Source organism: Zalophus californianus, chromosome 9 (assembly GCF_009762305.2).
Source record: "Zalophus californianus isolate mZalCal1 chromosome 9, mZalCal1.pri.v2, whole genome shotgun sequence".
Classification (NCBI taxonomy): Eukaryota; Metazoa; Chordata; class Mammalia; order Carnivora; family Otariidae; genus Zalophus; species Zalophus californianus.
The window spans coordinates 94,760,403-94,782,825 of NC_045603.1; the positions used below are offsets into that span (position 1 = coordinate 94,760,403).

The 22,423-nt window shown below is 35.0% G+C and overlaps 1 protein-coding gene across 4 annotated transcripts; it reads left to right on the forward strand.

The window, feature by feature from the left end:
• Window positions 1-366: 366 nt before the first annotated feature.
• On the forward strand, window positions 367-21,195 carry LOC113922607 (killer cell lectin-like receptor 2). 4 transcript variants are annotated; one of them, XM_035721787.1, is made up of 8 exons: window positions 367-423; window positions 9,778-9,923; window positions 11,517-11,619; window positions 11,901-11,984; window positions 13,391-13,498; window positions 14,083-14,234; window positions 17,498-17,604; window positions 20,201-21,195. In XM_035721787.1, exons 3-8 carry the CDS (start codon window positions 11,529-11,531, stop codon window positions 20,325-20,327), a joined length of 669 nt encoding a protein of 222 aa, XP_035577680.1. In that variant the 5' UTR covers window positions 367-423; window positions 9,778-9,923; window positions 11,517-11,528; the 3' UTR covers window positions 20,328-21,195. The 4 variants fall into 4 exon arrangements, with proteins under 4 accessions (XP_035577680.1, XP_027450514.1, XP_027450515.1 ...); XM_027594713.1 differs by having other exon boundaries at window positions 9,778-9,919; window positions 11,408-11,619; XM_027594714.1 differs by having other exon boundaries at window positions 9,778-9,919.
• Window positions 21,196-22,423: the final 1,228 nt, after the last annotated feature.

Consider the following 22,423-nt stretch of genomic DNA (forward strand, 5'->3'; position numbering starts at 1 on the left):
TTTTTTTTTTTAATGTAATCTTAAAGAATTAATTAAGTTATTTATTTTGGAATAAGTTTAAATTTATAGAAAAGTGGCAGATGTAGTACAGAGTGCACTTATAGTGCTTACCTCATTTCCTTTAATGTAATCCTTTTTTAATTTAGTGTTTACCAGGTGTGCCCATGTAAAGTTACCATTCTCTGTCTTCAATTCTTTTTTTTAAATTTTTTATTGTTGTGTTAATCACCATACATTACATCATTAGTTTTTGATGTAGTGTTCCATGATTCATTGTTTGTGCATAACACCCAGTGCTCCATGCAGAACGTGCCCTCTTTAATACTCTGCCTTCCATTCTGTGTTCTTTGCAAAATGTCACCAGATCCGGCCCACTCTAGGTGGCATCTAACCTCCTGGAAAGGGAGTAGTTGAAATTTTTCGGTAAAGATTTGTCTTTCCCTTTCCCATTTATTTCCTTCTAATTATTAAATCATTTATAATAACATGGGCTTCATGGATATTAATTTTATACTTTAGTTATGATCAAATGCTACTTTACTTATTTTGCTGTAAATTGTTCCGGTTTTGGTCATTGGGAGGTTTTCCAGGTTAGCTTCTGGGTGACTTTGACATGCCCCAATCTTTATATTTTTTGAGCACTTTCTTCCTTTCTGGCCTTATAAGATGGTCTGAGCTTACTCTGTATTTTCTTTGCCCCGTTCTTAGAATCAGTCATTTCTCCAAGAAGCTCTAGTTCCTTTTACTGGTGAATAGTATTTAGGAACCAGTATCTGGTGCTGGTTCTGCGCCTGGCTTTTGGGTTTCATTGCTTCTAGGCTCTTTAAGAAGACAGAGCTCCATATATACTAACTCATGTATACACACATACATATACTTGTTTATGTATCAGGTTGTTTGTGTATATACTAATCGAAACATGAGTACATACTGATGTCTCTGATTCTGACCTAGTGGCAGGATTCACTTTCACCTTCCTTTGTTGCTTATCTGTAACTTGCCTCTGAAAGTGTGGAACTTGTCTTCTAACAGCTAGCATTTATGTATTTGTGGTTTTTCTCATACTTGTGTGGGTCAACATTTTGTTTGTATGTTTATTTATTTATTATTCCAACTTTTAATCTAAATTCCAGTTAGTCAACATATAGTGTAATATTAGTTTCAGGAGTACAATTTAGTGTTTCATGACTTACATATAACAACCAGTGCTCAATACAAATGCCCTCCTTAATCCCCATCACCTATCTAACCCATCCCCCGACAACCTCCCCCTTGGTAACCATCAATTTTTTCTCTATCATTAAGAGTCTGTTTCTTGGTTTGCCTCTCTCTTTTTTTCCCCCTATGTTCATTTGTTTTGTTTCATAAATTCCATTCTGAGTGAAGACATATGGTATTTGACTACCTCTGACTGACTTAATAATCTCTAGCTCCAACCATGTCACTGCAAATGGCAAAATTTCATTTTTTCTTATGGCTGAGTGATATTCCATTGTGTGTGTGTGTGTCTATATTACATCTTTTTTATCCCTTCATCAGTCAATGAGGTGGACATCTGGTTTCTTTCCATAATTCGATATTGTTGATACTGCTGCTATAAACATTGAGGTGCATGTATCCCTTCAAACTAATATTTTTATATCATTTGAGTAAATACTTAGTAGTGCAATTGCTGGATCATAAGGTAGTTCTATTTTTACCTTTTTGAGGATCCTCCATAATGTTTTCCACAGTGGCTGTACCAGTTTGCATTCCCACCAACACAGCAAGTGGGTTCCCATTTCTCTGCATTCTCCCCAACACCTGTTTCTTGTGTTGATGACTTTAGACATTCTGACTGGTAGGAGGTGATATCTAACTGTAGTTTTGGATTTGTGTTTTCCTGATGATTTTCATGTATGTTGGCCATCTTTATGTCTTCTGTGGAATAATGTCTTTTCATGTTTTCTTCTATTTTTTAACTGGATTACTTGTTTTTTGGGCGTTGAGTTTTAGAAGCTGTTTATATATTTTGGATACTAATCCTTTATCGAATATGCCGTTTGCGAATATCTTCTCTCATGCTGTTGCCTTTTAGTTTTCTTAAAGATTTTATTTATTTATTTACTTATTTATATTTTTATTTTTAGAGAGAGAGAGAGCTAGTGGGTGGAGGGACAAAGGGAGAGGGAGAGAGAATCTCAAATAGACTCTGTGCTGAGTGCAGAGTCTAACGCCCGGCTCAATCTCAAACACCCTAAGATCATGACCTAAGCTGAAACCAAGAGTCAGACCCTAAACTTACTGAACCCCCCAGGTTCCCCTGTCTTGAATTTCTTTAATCAGTGTTTTATAGTTTTCAGGTTATAGATCTTCTACCTCTTTGGTTAGGTTTAGTCCTAGGTATCTTATGGTCTTTGGTGCAATTGTAAATAGGATTGATTCTGTGATTGCTATTTCTGCCACTTCATTATTTTTGTACAGAAATGCAACCTATTTCTGTACAGTGGTTTTGTATCCTGTGACTTTACTAAATTCTTATATAAATTCTAACAATTTTTTGGTGGAGTCTTTCAGGTTTTCTATATATGGAGTATCATGTCATCTGTAAATAGTGACTTCTTCCTTGCTGATTTGAAGAGTTTTACTTCTTTTTGTTGTGGCTAGGACTTCCAGTACTATGTTAAATAACAGTTGTGAGAATGGACATTCCTGTCTTCTTCCTGACCATAGAAGAAAACCTTAACGTTTTTCCCCATTGAGGATGGTGTTTGTTGTGGGTTTTCATATATGGCCTTTATTATGTTGACGTATGTTCCCTCTTACCCTACTTTGTTCAGAGGTTTTGTGTGTGTGTGTGTGTGTGTGTGTGTGTGTGTATAAGTGTTGTACTTTGTCAAATGAATTTTATGCATATACTGAAAGGATGGTAATGTTCTTATCCTTTCTTTGATTAATGTGGTGTATCACATTGATTGATTTGCAAATATTGAACCACGCTTATAGCCCAGGAATAAATCCCACTTAATCTTGGTGAATGATTCCTTTAATGTACTGTTGGATTCAATTCACCCTGTATTTTATTGAGAATTTTGCATCCATGTTCATCAGGGATATGGACCTGTAGATCTCTTTTTTAGCCAAATCTTTGTCTGTTTTAGAATCAGGGTAATGCTGGCCTCATAGAATGGGTTTGGATGTTTTCCTTCCATTTATTTTATTTTATTTTATTTTATTTTTTTGGAATAGTTTGAGAAGACTAAGTATCAACTCTTTTTTAAATGTTTGATAGAATTTCCATGTGAGGCCATCTGCCCCTGAACTTTTGTTTGTTGGGAGATTTTAGATTACTGATGCAATTTCCTTGCTGGTTATCTGTCTGTTTAAGTCTTCTATTTCTTCCTGTTTCAGTTTTGGTAGTTTACATGTTGCTAGGAATTTATCCCTCTCTTCCAGGTTGTCCAGTTTGTTGGCATATAGTTTTTAATAATATTCTAGTTGTTTGTATTTCTGTGGTGTTGGTGTCAGTTCTCCTTTCTCATTTGCTGATTTTATTTTTCGGGCCTTTCTTTTTTGTTTTTGGTAAGTCTGGCTAGGAGTTTATCAATTGTATTAATTTTTTCAAAGAACCAGCTCCTGGTTTCATTGATCTCTTCTACATTTTCTTCCTCCTATGTCATTTATTTCTGCTCTAATCTTTATTATTTCCTTCCTTTTGCTTTGTTTTAGGCTTTGTTTGTTTTTTTTACTAGCTTCTTTAGGTATAAGATTAGGGTTTTTTTATTTGAGTTTTTTTTTTTTTTTTTCTTCTTGAGGAAGGCCTATATTACTATATACTTTCCTCTTAGGACTTCTTTTGTTGTAGGCCAAAGGTTTTGGACAGTTGTATTTTCATTTTCTTTTGTTTCCATGTGTTTTTTAAATTTCCTCTTTGATTTCTTGGTTGACCCATTTATTCTTCAGTAACATGCTGTTTAACCTTCATGTATTTGTGCTCTTTCCAAATTTTTCTTATGGTTGACTTCAAGTTTCATAGCATTATGGTCAGGAAATATGCATGTCATTTTCTCAATCTTTCTGTGCTTGTTGAGACCTGATTGTGACTTAGTGTGTGATCTATTCTGAAAAATGTCCTATGTGCACTTGAAAAGAATGTGCATTCTGCTGTTTTAGGACAGAAAATTCTGCATATGTTTGTTAAGTCTGTCTGGTCCCATGTGTCATTCAAAGCCATTATTTCCTTGTTCATTTTCTTCTGAGATGATCTTACCAATGATGTAAGTGGGGTGTTAAAGTCCCCTACTATTATCGTATTATTTTTAGTAAGTTCCTTTATGTTTATTATTATTTATTTTATATATTTGAGTGCTCCCTTGTTGGGGGCATAAATATTTACAATTGTTAGATTTTTTAGATAATATTTTATTTATTTATTTGGGAGAGAGAGAGCACAAGCAGAAGGAGGGGCAGAGGGAGAGGGACTAGCAGACTCCCCACTGAGTGGGAAGCCCATCGCAGGGCTCAATCCCAGGACCCCAAGATTATGAACTGAGCTGAAGTCAGTTGGTTAACTGACTGAGCCACCCATGCGACCCTAGATCTTTTTGATGGATAATCCATTTTAGTATGATATAATGCCTTTCTTCATCTCTTGTTATAGTCTTTAGATTAAAATCTAGTTTGTCTGATGTAAGTATTGCTACCCTGACTTTATTTGGCCATCTATTTGCATGATAGATGTTTCTCCATTCCCTCACTTTCAATAGGCAGGTGTCCTTATATCTAAAATGAGTCTCTTGTATTTTGTCTTCTATACCACTTATTTATTCCTTGGCTTCTTCCATCCTTGTGTTCATTGGATCATATAAGTTTCAAATCTCAGTAATTGCATTTTTCATTTCTGACTGATCATTTTTTAACTGTTTTATCTCTTCAATAAGGATCTCCTTGAGGTCTTCCATTCTTTTTTCAAGTCCAGTGAGTATCTTTACGATTGTGGCTTTAAATTCTCTATCAGGCATATTACTTATATGTGTTTTGGTTACATCTCTGGCCATGACCCTTCCTTGTTTCCTTTGGAATGAATTCTTCCATCTTGGCATTTTCTCTAAGTCTCTGTTTTCTTCTTTGTGTTAGAAAAGCCTGTTATGATTTCTGCTCTTAAGAGTAACAGCTTTATGCAGAAGAGGCCATATAATGTCCAGGGTCTGGTGCTTCAGGAATTGTCTTTGACATGTGCTGATGCACTTTCCTAGTGTGTTCTGGCTGCTCTATCCTTCAGGCCTGGCATCTACAGAGGCTCATCTTGCTGGCTCTGGGCAGTGTTTGGTCCTTGGACAGAGTAAGGTGAGTTTTAAGTAGTCTGCTTGTTAAATGAGACCTGATGCTACTTTCACTAGAATTGAAGCTGTGCAGAATTCTTGTTGGGAGACATGGTGTGGGCAGGGGTTTCTGCTGGTCTTCTAGGGAAGAGGTCCACTGCACTGGGACTGAGGCAAACATGGCTGAGAAGGCCAGTACTGCCAGAGTTCAGGGGTGTGTGACTTGGTGTAAGGATTGGGCAGACAGTGCCAGTGCTCTGTTATTTATTGCAGGTGGTTCTGTGCCTATGCTGAGGAGGGGTAGGAAATGGCCACCAGCTCCTTTGTCCCCAGAGAAGGGTCTCCATGCTTGCTGCTCTCAGGGAGGTACTCTAAGCAAAAAAAATAATCTCCCCCTGTGCATCCCAGGCATTTTTCAGATTGAAGTTTTAATGTTGTCTACCTCCAGATTGTTTTCCTGTCCTCTCTGCAGGAGCAGTGAAGTGCCCTCTAGGCATTTTACCAGCTAAGACTGCTGACTTTTAAAACTTTAGGTTTTAGGTACCCAATGTGGGTAGGGGCTTATGCTGGTCTTCTTGGGGAAAGTTTGAAAGTGCTGGGACTGAGGGAGGTTTGACTGAGATGGGCAGTTGCACCAGAGTGCAGCACAGTGGGACTTGGAGCAAGCTGGCTAGGCAGACAGTGTTTGGGTTTGCTGTCCTCCGTAAATGACCATGTGGCTATGATGAGGGACAAGATAGGAAAATGGCGCCCTCAGCTCTTTTGTCCCAGGAGAGGTGACTCCTCTCAGATGTGCTCCAAGAAGAGTGAATAGTCTCTTCCTGTGCACCTTAGGAGACCCACAGATCAAGCCATCAGCCCCAGGGTTGCTTTCCTGCCTTCTTTCCAGGAATAGGGCCGTGTCCTCAGTGCCTTATCCCAGATAAGCCACTGTCTGCTAAAACTCCAGTTTTCAGGTCCTGCTTTTTGCAAAAACTCATGAAAATCAGCCCCTCCCATTTTCCCTGTCAGTGGCATTGGGGAAGTATTCTCATGCTTTGGGTAAGTGAACTTTCCCTTCTGAGCTTCTTCCTCTCACATTTCTCCATGACCGGGACTCTCCCCTCCATCGCTCCCATGATCCATTTCTTCCCCAAACCATGCTTCTGCTGTTCTTACCTTCCTCATTGTGGATTCTTCTCTTCCTCTAGTTGTAGAGTTTGTTTCATCAGTCAGGTCAATTTCTTGGGCATTCAGAATGATTTGATAATTATTTAGTTGTTTTTGAGGGATGAAATGAGCATAGGGTCTTCCTATTATGCCACCATCTTAACACCCCCCCCAGCCATCTTACTTCTAATTAAAATCTCAAGTGATAATCAACTCAGCACTATTCACATTTTTAGATAACTCAAATTTTTAGAAAGGTGTGTTTCGGATTGCTGCCTCTTCCAAAATGACATTAAAGATAAGTGACTAGAAAACAGGAGGGTCTACTTTGACATTTTATGTAAAAACATAACTGAGTATTATTCATAATTGTTCAAGATAGGATATATGATGGAGAAACACAAAAATCGAAAGTATGAGAGGAAACAAGCTTTTTATTTTATGATACTTCTGTTTCTGCTGACAGCTTTGCTGAACTAAAGATTCTTCTTGAAACTAAGGTAAAATGTCAATAGACACGGTGATTGGAGAAGGCAAATAAAGGCTTCAATCTCTAGCTACTAAAGGCAAAAGTGTAACAGAAATGGTCCCAAATAATTTGAGATTTAATGTACCAATGTATGTTATTGATCAAAAATTACACATGGATATATTCTAAGGATCAAAAATAAAGCAAACTGTCTCCCTTCATTGTTTTCATCCCTGTTCATACAAGCTCTTATTTGTTTTCAAAGTAAATCACTTGTCCCTATTCCTTGCCTTAATGTAACCAAGAATTTTGGACTTATGATTTCTTCACACTCACTTAACTTTTATCAATTTTATTATAAAAACAAATAAGTGAAAATAATATATAAGAAAAACATAATATAAAAAATTAAACCTTTGTTTTTGGAATATTCTTTCAATATTTTATGCACTCTAGCTGCTTTATTATAAATTTCACACTAATTAATTAAGTCCTGCTGTCATTCTGCTCTATTTACCTATGTTATCATGAACACCTCTGTCTCTCTCTCTCTCTCTCAGTTTATTTACTTATTATTTCATCTTCAGGTTAAATTGCAGTTTCTACTACCTTAATTCTTTTCACTTAATGCCATTATAGTTTTTACTTTTCTTTGACACAGGCTAGACTCGGTGAATGTCAAAATAGTGAATACAAGTGATATTTTAGTGAAATCTTACATGATAAATAAAAGTTGTAGTAGAAAAGAGGTATAAGAAACATTTTAAGAAGCACTAAAAATACATTGACATTGGTTGCAAAAGTGTGTGGGTGTTTTAAAGACAGAAAGATCTTTGTGTATGTCTTTATAATTAACTAATAGTGATAGCCTAATTTCTCAAAATAGTTAGAAAATTAAAAGTCAACCCTAAAAAAAGTCATATGCCCATAGTCTGACAATAATACTTTATATTTTTATTTGCTATCAATACTGTTGATAAAATATTTAAAGACATATAGTTTGATAGGTTTTCTAGAACCTATTATATCTATTTTCATTATGATAAACCTGGCATCTTATTTAAAGGCCTAACAACTAAAATTGCTCATAAGTGCTTTTCATTGGTGGTTTGCCCCAAGATTTTAGGGGTTGACCTGTTAATATTAAACAATGATAAGCATAATCTATACAACTCTTAAAAAGATCAGAGGCAATACATTCCTGTAAATGTATGCTAACTTTTAGAGTCAATTTTCCACTTGGCTCCTAACATATACAAATGTTATTCAATACCACCTAATAGTTTCTGATCCTAAGGCTCAATCTCCCAGCAGACTCATTTGCATGGAAGGTATTCTGGATATTGCTGAAGAAGATAAGATGGAACTTCCAAAGTCAGTCATTTCACTCAGCGGCTGCTTCAGAAGCAGACAAGTATTAACCACAGTCAGGTCTTAATGCCCCACACCCCAGAAGACAGCACTGCACTGAGAGTTTAGAAGTCATACTATTCACCCTCTAAAACACACATTCACAGTCAGTTTGCTGGCTTACATCTTTTACCAGTAAGGTATATAGCATTTAGTAGCAAAAAAAGAGTTATCAAATATATTTCTGTTAAGTGATGTATTTTGGTATTGGGGAATTTGACATAAGGCTTAGATAGAAATGTGCAACTGCTATACAGAGTAATTACACCCAGCACCTGGAAGATCTTAGTTCATAGGCATGCCTGAAGACCATGTTTGCCTTTAAGAGAAAACCCTGTTGCATGGAGAATTTGCAGAATGCTTTCTCTCTTTACGTCAGAAACATACTTCCTGAAAAAATCTGATTAGATCTTAGCAAAGAAACAGAGTGATCCAAAGGAAACTTACAAGAAAGAAAGCTAGATATTTTCACAGGTGCTACTACCATTATTTAGAAGAGGATAAGACATTTGTGTTTTGGGGGTGATGGAAAAGGAAGCCCAAACCACAGGAGAGTGTTTTGAAAAGACTTCACTTGGTGTAGCTGGCATAGAGGTGGATTTCAGTTGTTATTACTACATATTTCTAAGAAGAATTTTAAAGCAGAAGAGCAATGGGGTCCTTGAAGGGCAGAGATTAATGTGATTGATATGAAAAAAACAAAACAAAACTGCTTTTGTTTGTGCCTAACACTGACTTCTAGGGTTACGTAGCGCTTAGAGCTGCTCACTGAATTAAACTCATAATATATTTTTAAACATGCTCTGATAGAACTAATAGAACAAATGAATTTGATGTTGATGCTTTAAAAGGGCTACTGTGAAACGTATTCAAAATTTTGTGTCTCTATGTTTCTGTCTTAATTTTTCAGGCAGTTTGAAGAGAACACCAGAGAGAATTAGAAATGTGATGTTCTTCAAATTGTTTATATCTCAATTTTTAGGTATTTAGATTTACTGTAATATATTAAGCAATCTGGCTATCCTTAGGATGTTTGTTAAAAATAAGGGCTAAAATGTGTGTACCTTTTGACATTCTTTAGTTTTACTATATGTATGTAACAATTGAGAACTTATTTTCACTCCATAAAAAGAAAACATATGAATCATGTCAGGTCGAATATAGATATTCCCTTTTTATTTTTATAATTTTTCAATTTTATTGTTAAGCCTTTCCTAATCTCATGAGATTTTGAGAAGGCTTTTTTTTTTTCCCCAAGATTCAAGGTAATTGCTAAATCCCAGGTTTAAACTGATCCAGAAAATGTGTCCAAGATTTCGCATTTGAGTTTTCTATGACTCCTGTTGGACACAGAGTAGAGTGCAGGAGTTAATGAGATATTGACACCAGTGGTTACTGTGTGGGGGATATCTAATGTCACATGATCATTGGCATTCTTTCTTCCGACAGGGTCTCTCTGAGAGTCAGTGAAGCATATCAGCAAGTACCTCCTGGAGTCAAAGCAGAGGTGAAAGGCCCGCAGAGCCAGGACATCATAGCTGTGTTTCTGACCACGCTATTTCTCCAGCTGGTGAGATCCCAAGGCACAGATGTAGGTACTGCAGCCTGCGAGCTTGTGTGACCCATGTTTGTGCTGTCCCATTGTGGAGCAAAGAGGGATAAAGTAGAATTTGCTACAGGAAAGCTATGTAGGAAGTTGGGGGGAGGTTGGAATGTTGCAGAAAATAATTGACTTTGGGATCCATGTTAACTTATATCTAATGTTAACTTTAGTCTACAAGTGAAGACAGGAATGGATTAGACTGAGAGTGGGTCAAAATATTTCTTATGCAGAATATGATTTTTTTAATCCTTAGATATTTTAATGGATATTTAATTCTTTTTTAGACAATATAAACCTGTGTTTTTTTCCCTTTTATCTCTATGGATGTTACCTAACCAGTTAGCAATGCATTATACAAAGCTTACATTCTCTCACCTTTCAGTTAAGTATAATAAAAAAAAAGTTTTCGTTTTGAAAATATGGTTTTCTATCAAAACAGACCCAGTTTTATATTTGCAAATTTATTTTTTTCGTTATTTTGTTGTACAGATATTCAATTAAAATACCATTAAAGAGAAACCAGTTAGCTAGGAAAACATGACATTGAGACAAGATTTACTTTATGATTTGGCACTTGGGTAGAGAGAATATTTATTGAAAAACAAATGGCAATGTGTTTATACATTATATCATCATAGACGATTGTTCAAATAAGTTTCCCGATATTATAAAGTAATGAAATGGTAAAATATTAAGATATTTTGAAAACCCAAGAATCAAATCTATTTAGGAAGAACAGTTAACTGGTTCTTTCTACATTTACCAAAAATATTCTTTTGGGAAAATGTTTTCTCCTCTTTAATCACTATGTATTTATTTATATTTTAGGGGAGAGAGTTTATTAAGTATTTTTTGAAAGGTATTGTTTATACAAGTTAAGTGTAGGTGCAAGATCATTTATTTGGATAAATATACATAAGCTATATATATGATATACATACTTGAATTAAATAAATATTTATATATATATTACCTGTCTTGGAGCCTCAGTGTTCTTCATTTACAAACAGAAATGAAATCGCCACTGTGCAGCATAGTTGTTCGAATGACAAGTTATTCCTCCCTCATTTAATATTACTTCCTAAACTCCCTTTCCTTGAATCCCATGATTTCCACATTTTCCTCATTCTCTGAATGTGTGTGTCCTTACTAAAGAGGGAGTTACTCTTTTTGGTGTTAAGATAGTGCCCATTGGGGCATAAAACAGGCACTAAGAGATCAAACATAATTTTTCAAAAGATGATATAAATCTAGATTTTTAGGGGAGTATGGAATATAATGTACATTTTTAAATTTTGGCAATGAATTAAGTTATTTTAAAAGCAGTGAAAGCTTAACATCACATGTCCATAAACACTAATGGACCTTTATTTAATTGCGTAGGATTGCTGTTATAAGGCATTACAAAAAGAAATTAAAAACAATTTTCTTTCTAATATTCCCAGATAAATATTTCCTTTACCTTGCTTATTTCAGATGATCATGCTTCTCATTCATTTAGTTGTCCCTGTTACTTCATGATAAATAATGTTATTTTCATGCCTCGTGAAACATGGCATAGGATTTGAGCTGTGTTCTTTGACAGCAGTCCTCAAAAATGAGCGAGGAGAGAGTGACGTATGTGGAGCTAAAATTACCCCATTCAAGGGAACAGAAGGACAAAAGACGTCCAATGGATAAAAGGAGAGGTAAAGGTTTTTCGGTTTGTTTTCTTGTTTTCTGAAAACGTTATGATGTAAAATAAGAAAAAGTGAAATCATAATACTCATGCCTATACTTATTTGATATTTTATGTCTGGCTCTTTATATATCAATGGGTATGTTTAAATGTAATATTCAGTGAGTTTTATTATCACAGTGAATACTGACATTCATTTTAATTCCAGAAGGAATTTCCATTTCGTTCTAATTCTGGGAGCTTTGCTATGCTCGGTGTTTACTATATATTTTGCTTTCTGATTTTGTACAGAATTTCCATGGTATACGGTTGCATTAACCCTAGGAGTTATATGTTTTCTCCTCCTGCTGACAATCACAGGCTTAGGATTTATGTGTGAGTATTGGACATACACAGTTCTTATGAGAGCAGTGAGCCAGAGTGATAAATGAAATGTTATAACTACTGAATTTCTGTGGAACCCTCGTAAATCATAAAGTCCTATAGAAATGTTAATAATCATGATGGCATTGATGATAATATTGATGATGATGATTTTATTATTTTGTTATCACTTAGTTTTTATGCTACACAAAATAGGGTACATAATAGTTGTAATAGCACAAAATTTGGCTGAAATGTACAGTGAGGCTTACACATTTATTCATCCTTATATTTTGTGTAAAAGGAGGTTTTCTGTATAATCAGAGAATTGGAAAAATCTTTACTTGAATATTACATTCCTTTTCATACTGCAAAACTGCTTAAATCACAGAGGAATATAAGGTTGATCTATTTTCTATATCACTTTATATTTAATATCAATTTCCTATTTTTTAAAGATTTTATATTTTTATTTGACAGAGAGAGAGTGCACAAGCAGGGGGGAGCAGCAGAGGGAGAGGGAGAAACAGGCTCCGCGCTGAGCAGGGAGCCCCGACATGGGGCTTGATCCCAGGACGCAGGGATCATGACCTGAGCTGAAAGCGGACACTTAACCAACTGAGCCACCCAGGTGCCCCTTAATATGTCTTTTTAATTCAGATCCAGTATATGAACATTGGAATGGATGGCTGAATTGAAGCAGTAGTTATATTTATTGCAATTGACTACATTAAGAGACTGTGCAATTAATATTGTTGGAGTTTTACAAGTAGACATTGAATTTGGCTGAATGATGGTGGGTGGTAGCAGAATTGGAAATTAAGATTCTCAGTTGTGTAACAAAACCTTAAAGGATTTTTCTTTTAATATTCACACACTTACAGAGCAATATACTTTATGCTTTTACGTTTTTTATTTGTGAGTTTTGGGAAGATATTGCTATATTGCATATTAGAAGTAGCTATCTGAGCTATCTTGGTCCATGTAAATTCAATGAATCAACTATAAGTTTATCCTAGAAGAGAGTCAAATCACTGTATTTGGCTTTACATGCAAATACTCATTGCTAAATAAATACTAAATACAAAATCTCACCAACTTTGAAACCTTTATTTGAAAATTAGATGACATAGAAACTAGTTAATGTTTTATTTCAAGTTTATATTTTCTGATTTATATGTTTATATGTTTTGTGTTAAGTTTATATACTTAAAAATAATGGATAGTAAGTTATATTTTCATTTAAAAATCTGTTTTATTTTCTGATACTTCAAACTATTTTAAACTACCATTTTTTCTGATTGTACTTTCATTTAGTCAACAACATTCATTATGCCATTTAGAATTAGAGTAAGCAAGTGTAATAATGTGATCTATGAAAGGCATTCATGATCTTATTTTTATAATATGGATTGAAGTTTTTCAGAAGTGTTTTGCACACACTATGCAAGATATGAACAATACAAAAGAAAAAAGTGCTTCCTTAGGAGAGGCTGAAGATCACTCTATTTTATTGCCTATTACAGGTATGCGCTTGAATACTTACAGTGATAGTTTACAAGTGTTTTTTTTTTTTCATGGAATTATCCCCTCTGTCCCGTTTCAATATATAATTAAAAATTCTATGTTGTGCTTTGTCAGGTCCTTTAATTTTGCTCACCTTTTTAATTTTTTTAAATCAAATCCATTTTCTTCATAATAGCTAATCTAAATCTTGACTTTCACAAAGTCATGTTGATTTGATTATTTGAGTAATTGATGATCATGGATGAATTTTTCCCAATATAGATCCCTTGGAATTAACACCATCTCTGTATATTCACTTTGTGGATTTCTTCCTGCAAAGATAGCTGCTCCACATGGCTGCAGTTTATTTGTCCTTGAGAAGTCAAAATTTCTTAGTGCAATCCTAACAATGGTCTGAGGTCTGTCAGAGACAGTCCCTGGCTCCACAATTTGGCCAAAGAGCTATTCCCAACATTAGACTTTTGGGAAATGGGAAAACCATCTATTTTTGGTCATTCAGTCTGAAGTAAGCAAGAAATATGTGGGAAGTGCAGGTCTCTAAGTGGTCTTGTGGTTGAGAATCATGGTGGCTTTTCTTTTCAAGATAAAGACTATGACTCATTTCAAGGAAGTTGGTACTGCTGTGGAAAAAGCTGTTACTATTTTTCAAAAGAAGAGGAAACTTGGGAGAGGAGTAAGAAGTCATGCGAAGACCTGCGTTCTAGTCTCATTAAGATTGATAATAAAGAGGAGCAGGTATGTCTAGTTTATTGAACCTGATTAAATGCTTTATGAGAAGTCCTATGTCTTGAATTAGGATAGTTATTTCAACTTTCCTCCAATATTATTTGGCCACTTTGTTTTGAAGCACTTGTTAATCAGTGTTGATTTCTCTGGAGAAGAGACAAAGGTGTAACAGAGACCCAGAAGAACCATTGTTTTTATTTATTTATTTTTTAAGTAGGCTTCAGTCCAACCTGGTGCCCATATGGGGCTTGAAATCATGACCCTGAGATCAAGACCTGAGCTGAGCTTGAGTCAGGTGCTTAACCAACCAAGCCACGTAAGCACCCCAAGATCCATTGTTTTAAACAATGAACAAGAGAAATGGCTCTGCTGTCCCATTTCATTTTTAGTCTTTTTATTGCATGTGTTGCATCTTCACATTTTAATGTTTATCACATGGTTCAGTATTTAGCTTCTCAGGGCTAATACAGGGCAAAAGAAAAACTGCCTTCAATGGTGTGAGCAACCTAAAGAGATAATTCTTGTTGTACTGAGTTCTGTTGTTCCTTCTCTCAATATTTGGAAGGAATCACACTTGTAAGAGAAGATGAGTCTCTCACTTTCATGCATGGCCATGGGAAAAATGATAAAAAATAAAGATTGAATTTACTGGAGTGATTCTTTAAAGATGAACTTTTATTTTACATATAATCCAGAATGGCAGAGGAAGCATCTCTTTTCTAGAAGAGATAATCTAGATCAAATTTGCCATCCCTTATAAAGTTTAGGACTATAAAGTCAATTGAATGGACTCTGTAGATTTCCTTCTAATGATTCCATTTAGGCACCAAATTCCAGTTACACTGTTTAGTCCTAGCAATGTTACTCCTAGTAGTATCTTGTGAAGGTTAAGTTAAAGGCCCTATATTCAAAAAACAACAAGAACACCACCACTCAGGGGTGCCTGGTTGGCTCAGTCAGTGGAGCATGTGACTCTTGATCTCAAAAGTTGTGAGTTCAAGCCCCATGTTGGGTGTAGAGTTTACTTAAAAAAAGTAAATAATAAGTAAATAAAACAAACAAAAAATGCTTCTGTTTTCTTGTGTATAAAATTCTTATTAAAATAACAATATGAATGAATCACTTTTACCTATATGAAACAGATGAACTAAGTAATTGCATAAGGAGTCAAATTTTAAAAATCCAGGTACATCTTATTAATACCTTGATTAATTTAAACCTTAATTGTTATCAGTCAGTTCCTAAAAGATTTGAGTTTTCTTCTCTCAGAAATTAACTTTATTTTTAATCTGTACTTTCCCTGTAATTTCCAATTCAGGGTTCTTCAGTTTTAGTCCTGCCATTGAAGTTTCTATGCTTCAGAGTTTGAATGAAACTTCTTATGCTTGTTATGTCTGTATTTCCATGAACTAATCTAGAGCCTTTGAAATTCCTTGAGACTTTTGCCACTAGTTAGAACAAAAGCTGAGTTTCATGATCTATTTAATCTGATAGCCTTGCTTTCAGGATCTAAACTGGAATACTGATGCACTATACATGCCCTGTAACAGACTTTGCTGTAGAACAGCATTACTCTTACACTAATGGTTTAGGATTTTCAGTCTTTTGCTGTTTTACAAAGCCTAGAACTCTAATGAAATCAGTGTCTTAAATCCACTGATACAGAAAACTGAGATTGGCTTTTATGCATTTATGTATACCCCTAAATCTAACAAAAATATGTGAGTGAAAGAATCAATGAACATTTAACTTTAGTATTTCTTCAGAGACCTAGAAATGATAAAGTATATTTTTGTGACACTTATATAATACCCATCCATTTTCCCTACTCTAAAAGATACACTATTGAGTTTTTTTTCTTATACAATTTAATTATAGTGAAAAAAATATTGGCGTGTGTATGTATGTGTGTCTGTTTGAGAGGAGAGAGAAAGAGTGGGAGAGAGACAGAAAGGGAGAGGATTTGAGAGAGAGGGAGAGAAAGAGAGACAGAAAGAGGTAATAAATACATTGCTTTTAGGAAAGAACATTAGCTTGTTGCTTCACATTTGCATCCATAAGGGAACATTTAAGTGAATAAAATATGCCAGTTGGAATAATGATTACAAATAATTTACAGTTTTTTTATGTTAAAGATATTTCTTACCCTGAATTCATTATTCAGTGCACAAAATTTTCAAAACTGAGAGTATGATTCCCACTTTATAGTTATATATACTTACAGAATATACTCCATATAGTTATGGAAAATACTCAAGAAAGTTTTTTTTTGTTTTTTTTGCTTTACTGTACATAGCAAATAAACGACATAAGCTCTTTTAACACTTCTACGTATAGTTTCTTCATTTTCACTGCTGTGTAAGATTCCACAGTGTGATATGCTTCATCCATTTTCTAGATGATGGGAATTTCAGTTGTTTCCAGCTCTTGTTGCAATGAATAGTCCTTCATTAAGCATTCTTAGACATATCTCTGTGCAACATTGTTCCATGTGTCTTCTCTTCTTTTTATGACAAATCATCCTAGGAGTGGAATCAGTGGTCGATAGTGTTTGTACAAGTTCAATTTTATATGAGAATTCCACATTATTTTCCAATATGATTTTAGCAATAGTTTTAAAGATATCTTTGATCTCTACTATCCCACAAAGTTGGTGTTGTTATTTTTATTCTGCAAATTGAATAGTTGTAAAATATATCCTTGTGACTTTGATTTGCATTTTCCCGATCTCTAGTGAGCTTGGCTCTTTCTATAGTTATTGGCTATATGCTTTATTTATTTGAAATGTGTTCTTATGTTTTGTCCATTTTTTTCTTATTGGATAGTTTTATTTTGATATTGTTTTATAGCAATATCTATTTGTTCTTTAAATTATTGCAGATGTCTCCAGATTTGAAGCTTGTCTTTTCACATTCTTTAAGGTAAAGAAAAGTTCTAGGTTTAGTGCAATCCTATTTACTTTTCTACTTTATTATATGTGAAGTTTTTAAGTCCATCGTGTCCCTTTCTGGATAGCTTTCATTCAATCACTAAGAATTGAGTGATTCGTTCATTGAATTCTTTCCATATCCATTTCTTCTCTGCACCATGGTCATTCGTTGAATCCTTTCCATATCCAATTCTTCTCTGCACCATGGAGAAAGTAGCTTGCCTCCTCCGTTTAGCATAGTGGCATTTGAAGATAAAGGTGCCCAGTATTTTGTGAGTCCTCTGTGGGTGAAGTGTTTTCATTGATGTTATGAATAATACCAATAATTCTAATTTTCCCGCAGAACATCATTCAATCAAAAATAAAATACAACTATTGGATTGGATTACATAAAACAGGAGCTAAGACTTCCTGGAAGTGGCTGGATGGCACTCTCTTATCTCAGATGGTGTAAGTTTTCATGTCACAGTTTTCCCATTCCCTTTCCTGCTCAGGAACTGCCTGGTAGATTATAGGTCAAGAAGAGGGAAGGTTCCTTGGGGACTTCAGGAATATCTTGAATCCCATTTGATCTTGCTTCTCAGATAGGCAACCAAATGCAATATCAGGCTTCAAATAGACCAAAGAGCATTATTTATTCCCATGTTCTTTAATGGAGGGTCCTTCTAAACACAGTAACGTGACATTTTGCTTTTGTGTCTTTCTCTTGTATGTTCTGTGATACTGGCATGTTCACTGCTATGGTTGCAGGAAATGGTAAAAATATAATGAGGAAAGAAAAGTTGCATCTAAACCCAGTTCTCTCTGTCATTGCAACTTGTACCTGTTTACTTTGTATCATTCAAGAACTAATAAGAAAAGAGCTTTTTCCAAATAAATCCTTTAGTAATCTTGTATCTCTAATGTGGTCACTTACTGTCTTTCATGCTATTATTTCACACAAGTCCACATAATTTCTGGTAGTCATGTCTCATTAGTAAATCCCATACATTTGTTGGTTGATGTCCAGGAAACTAGTTTAGAAAATGAAGCAAACAATCTAACTAAATCTAAGTAACATGGGGGACAGTATGAGAGACATAGGATATTTAACATGCTGTTTATTGATGGCCTATAACACATCAGGCACTATTGTAGTCATTGAAGTTACAGTGATGAATAAAATATGCAACAGTATCCTCCTTTAATGGATAATACATTCTAATGCAGGCCTGATAGTGCTGGTAGGATGAGTGAGGACAAACCAAATATGCCAAGTAAATTATATGGTACATTAGAAGAAGATAAATGCTATGGAGTATTGTGAAGTCTCTTATTTTTTTTTCTATATCATAGTGTCTTTTGTGTATGAAGGTAAGAGAAAGAGATTTCACTGTTTTAAATGAGATGGTCAGAGACAGCCTCCTTGAGAAATGATATTTGTACAGTATCTTGAATGAGCCAGGTCTGTGGATTACCTGATGGGACAGCATCTTAGCAGTAGAAACAACTGGTGCAAAGACTCTGAAGTAGGAGTGTATTTGGCATGCTTGAGGAAATAGCAAGAGGGCCTGTGATGCTGGAGTAAAGTGAACAAGGGGAAGAGATGTAGGTCAGAGAGTTAATGATGGTGAGAGTGTGTAGGACATCAGAAAAGAGTAAAAACTTGGATTTTTTCAAGAGGGCAATGAGAAGCTATTAGAGCATTTTGAGCAGAAGAGTGACAAAAGCAGGCTTCCTGTTTTAGAGACTCCCTCTGGACACTCTGTTGAGATTACTTGGTGTGTGTTCTTTTGGGGAGGGTGCAGGGATTATAAATTAGGAGGCAGGAATCTACTTAACAGTCTGTTGGAGTCATCCAGATGAAAACTGGTGACTTGATGATGAATGGTAGGGTTGGTGCTGGTGTAAAGTGGCCAGATTTCACATTTCTTTCAAAGATGTGTGAGAGACAGACAAATCAGGGATGCCTCCAAGGGTTTTGGTCCAGAAGTTGTAAGATTGATGTTGCCATTAATGTTAATATGGCATAATTGGAATTCAGTTTTAGATACAATTTTAAATAATCTATTAAACATTTAGCTATGTATGGGGGTATCACATGGGGCATTGTGATACATGATTATGAGGTTCATGTGAGAGGTCTGTGCTGGGGATGCAGATGTACACAGCTGTGCGCAGACAATGTGATAAATAAGAGGGTGGAAGTTATTCTCAGGAAATCTAAAGCCTGAGCCCTTGGACACCCAAATGTTTAAGACAATGATAAGATAGCCGGGAGATGAAGATAGCCAGAAAATATCATTGAGAAAAGTGCTTCAGAGACAGGAGTAAAACCAAGAAGGAGCAGGTAGGGTAATGGAATCCCTATAAAATAAGTACTACTGAAACAACAGCAGAATTTAAAAGGTTGGTGAGTTCTCACTGACAATTTTACTACTTGAAATTGTTACTTCCTATCAGATATATTCATGAACATTTGGAGGAAAATTAAAACTAAGTAAATTTTTTTTTCTGTATACTGTAGCCTAGCCCCCCCCCCCCCCAGATACCTGATTCTCATTGCCCAAATTTGCAAATTTTAATGCTTTGTTTGGTGTGGAAAACATTAGGCTGAGTGGGGAAAAGTGCACTCTGTCTTAAACGCATATGAGCACCTTCTGTGATTAAAACGAGGTTAGCACTGGAAATGCATACTCTGTGCATACTAATCTGAATCATAGGAAACTGGAAATATTTTATATGTAGTTACAGTATGTCACATAATGAATTTATTATATTTGGTCCCTTCCTAGAAGTTTCAGGAGTCTTAGAATTTTTCAAGTGTACATGTCTAACCCACGTATACATCCCAGTCTATACTAGTCTTTCTACTTCTTCCCTATCTCCAAATGTCCACTGGCAACATTTCCATTAATTTTAGATACAACTACACTTTATAATCTTACAGCTGTATGTTTGTCACATGATTTATATGTCCATTGAAATAATTGCACATATGTTTTAAATTCGTGGTAAATTTTGCCCGAGAAATAACTTTCTAAAATAAATATATTCTCTGATGCAGGAATTTCCAGCAAAGTTTAATGGATGTAAAATGTGGACACCTCAAGTCATCGAAAATTTTTACTGCTGATTGTAGTAAACCCTTTCGTTACATTTGTGAAAAGGAGTTCACTGGCCCTGATTATTAAAAGAATTACTGTCATCAAAGTTTTAATGTTTTCTTTCTTTAACAGCTATTAGGGAAACAATTTAGGATATTAACTCAAATTAGCCCAATATGCATGATTTATTAAGGGTTATGATCATTCAAATATTCCTCAACAAGGTTAAAACTCTAAGGTTTATAAATAGGAATATTATATATTCAAAAAATAAGTTTATTGTTTAGAAATTTCAAGAACCAATCCACCAAAGAATGTGAAACAAATTCATTTTCACTGAGTATAAGATTTTACATTTACAAACAATTAAATGATTCTGATATAAATAGGTTATTAATACATTCATGATGAACAAGTTCTCTTTATCCATCTTGTTCCCAAGTCACCTAGTTCCCTTCTCATAGGCAAACTTGTAATAGTTAGATAGTATTCCAAAGATATTCTAGGAAAGTACAGCCATATGCATGCTATCTGCTAAACAAAATGTTACATAACTACAAACAATAGTATTGCTTCTTTACATTTTTGTTTAAAAATATATCATGCAGTTTGTTCCATATCAGTACATAGGAGCTGCATCACTGTAAGCAGTTGCAAATGTTACACTAAACGGATGTACCAAAAATTTATCTAACAGTTTTATTTCCAATCGGTATTTCAGTTTGTCCCAGAATTTTACAATTGTAGAAAAATGCTGGAATGAATAGCACTTAATACAGTATTTTTTGCCTATGTATGTATATATATATATTTATATATATGATAAATCTCTAGCAGTGAAATCTCTGTAGCAAAAGATGTGTACATTAAATGTTAATAGACCTGTAATATTTCAGTAGAGGTTGTCCACCTATCATCTCCACACAGCAACATTCAAGAATTCCTGCTTCCTCATTTCTTTACCACCACGTGTTATCGATCTGTTTGATTTTGTCAATAAAATTTTCACCAATATAAAAGGGGTTATATTGTGTTGTTTAAATGTATAATTTCCTATTATTTGTGAAACCAGCGTCTCTTTCTGGTATTTCTTTTATTTAAACTCTCTGGCCATGTCTTTGTGGATTGATATCCCAAACCTAATTTTGAGCAAAGAAACCAGACACAAAATAATCCATCCTTAAAATTCCCCTATTTATAAGGTTCAACACCAGGTAAATCTAATCTCTGCTATTAGAAATTAGGACAAAAGTTCCTGCTATGTGGATTTATTCCTAAAAGGAACAATAATGGAGAATGAATACCATTTACATTGGTGCAGAGTTATTCTTGGAAAGAAACTATGTCCAAGGGGCATTTCTCAGGTGCTGATAATAATCGGTGTAATAATCTGGGGTGCTGGTTACATGGGTGGTATATTTATTCCTTCTGCTGCCATGACAAGTACCATAACCTGGGCGTCTTTGAACAATATACATATATTTTCTTCATAGTTGTGGAGGCTAGAAGTTTGAAATGAAGGTGTCAGGACCAAGTTCCATTTGAAACTCTTTACTTTACTTGTTTGAGCAAATCCTTCCTTGCTTCTTCCCAGTTTCTGTCGGTTGTGAGCAATCCTTTTGTTTCTTGGTTTGTCATTGTATCACTCCGATCTTTGTTTCTGTCATCACATGGCATTCTTCCTTTGCATCACTGTTAAAATATCCGTCTCTCATAAAGAGACTCTTAGGCCCCTTCCTGTAAAAAATAGAAGTCTTAAACAACACTTTAGACCAATTATACCTGACAGTTATATAGAGAACACTCTAGCCACTAGAGAATACACATTTTTCTCATTTACACATAGAAACTTCTCCAAGATAACAAATAGAATCTCAAAGGACTATCTGTAGTCAAAACTATCTTGAAAAAGAAGAACACAGTTGAAGGCCTTACACTTCCTCATTTGAAAACCTCTAACAAGGGTGACTGGGTGGCTCAGTCGTTAAGCGTCTGCTTTCGGCTCAGGTCATGATCCCAGGGTTCTGGGATCGGGTCCCACATCGGGCTCCCTTCTTGGTGGGAAGCCTGCTTCTCCCTCTCCCACTCCCGCTGCTTGTGTTCCTGCTGTCTCTGTCAAATAAATAAATAAAATCTTAAAAAAAAAAAGAAAAAAAGAAAACCTCTAACAAAATTACAATTAT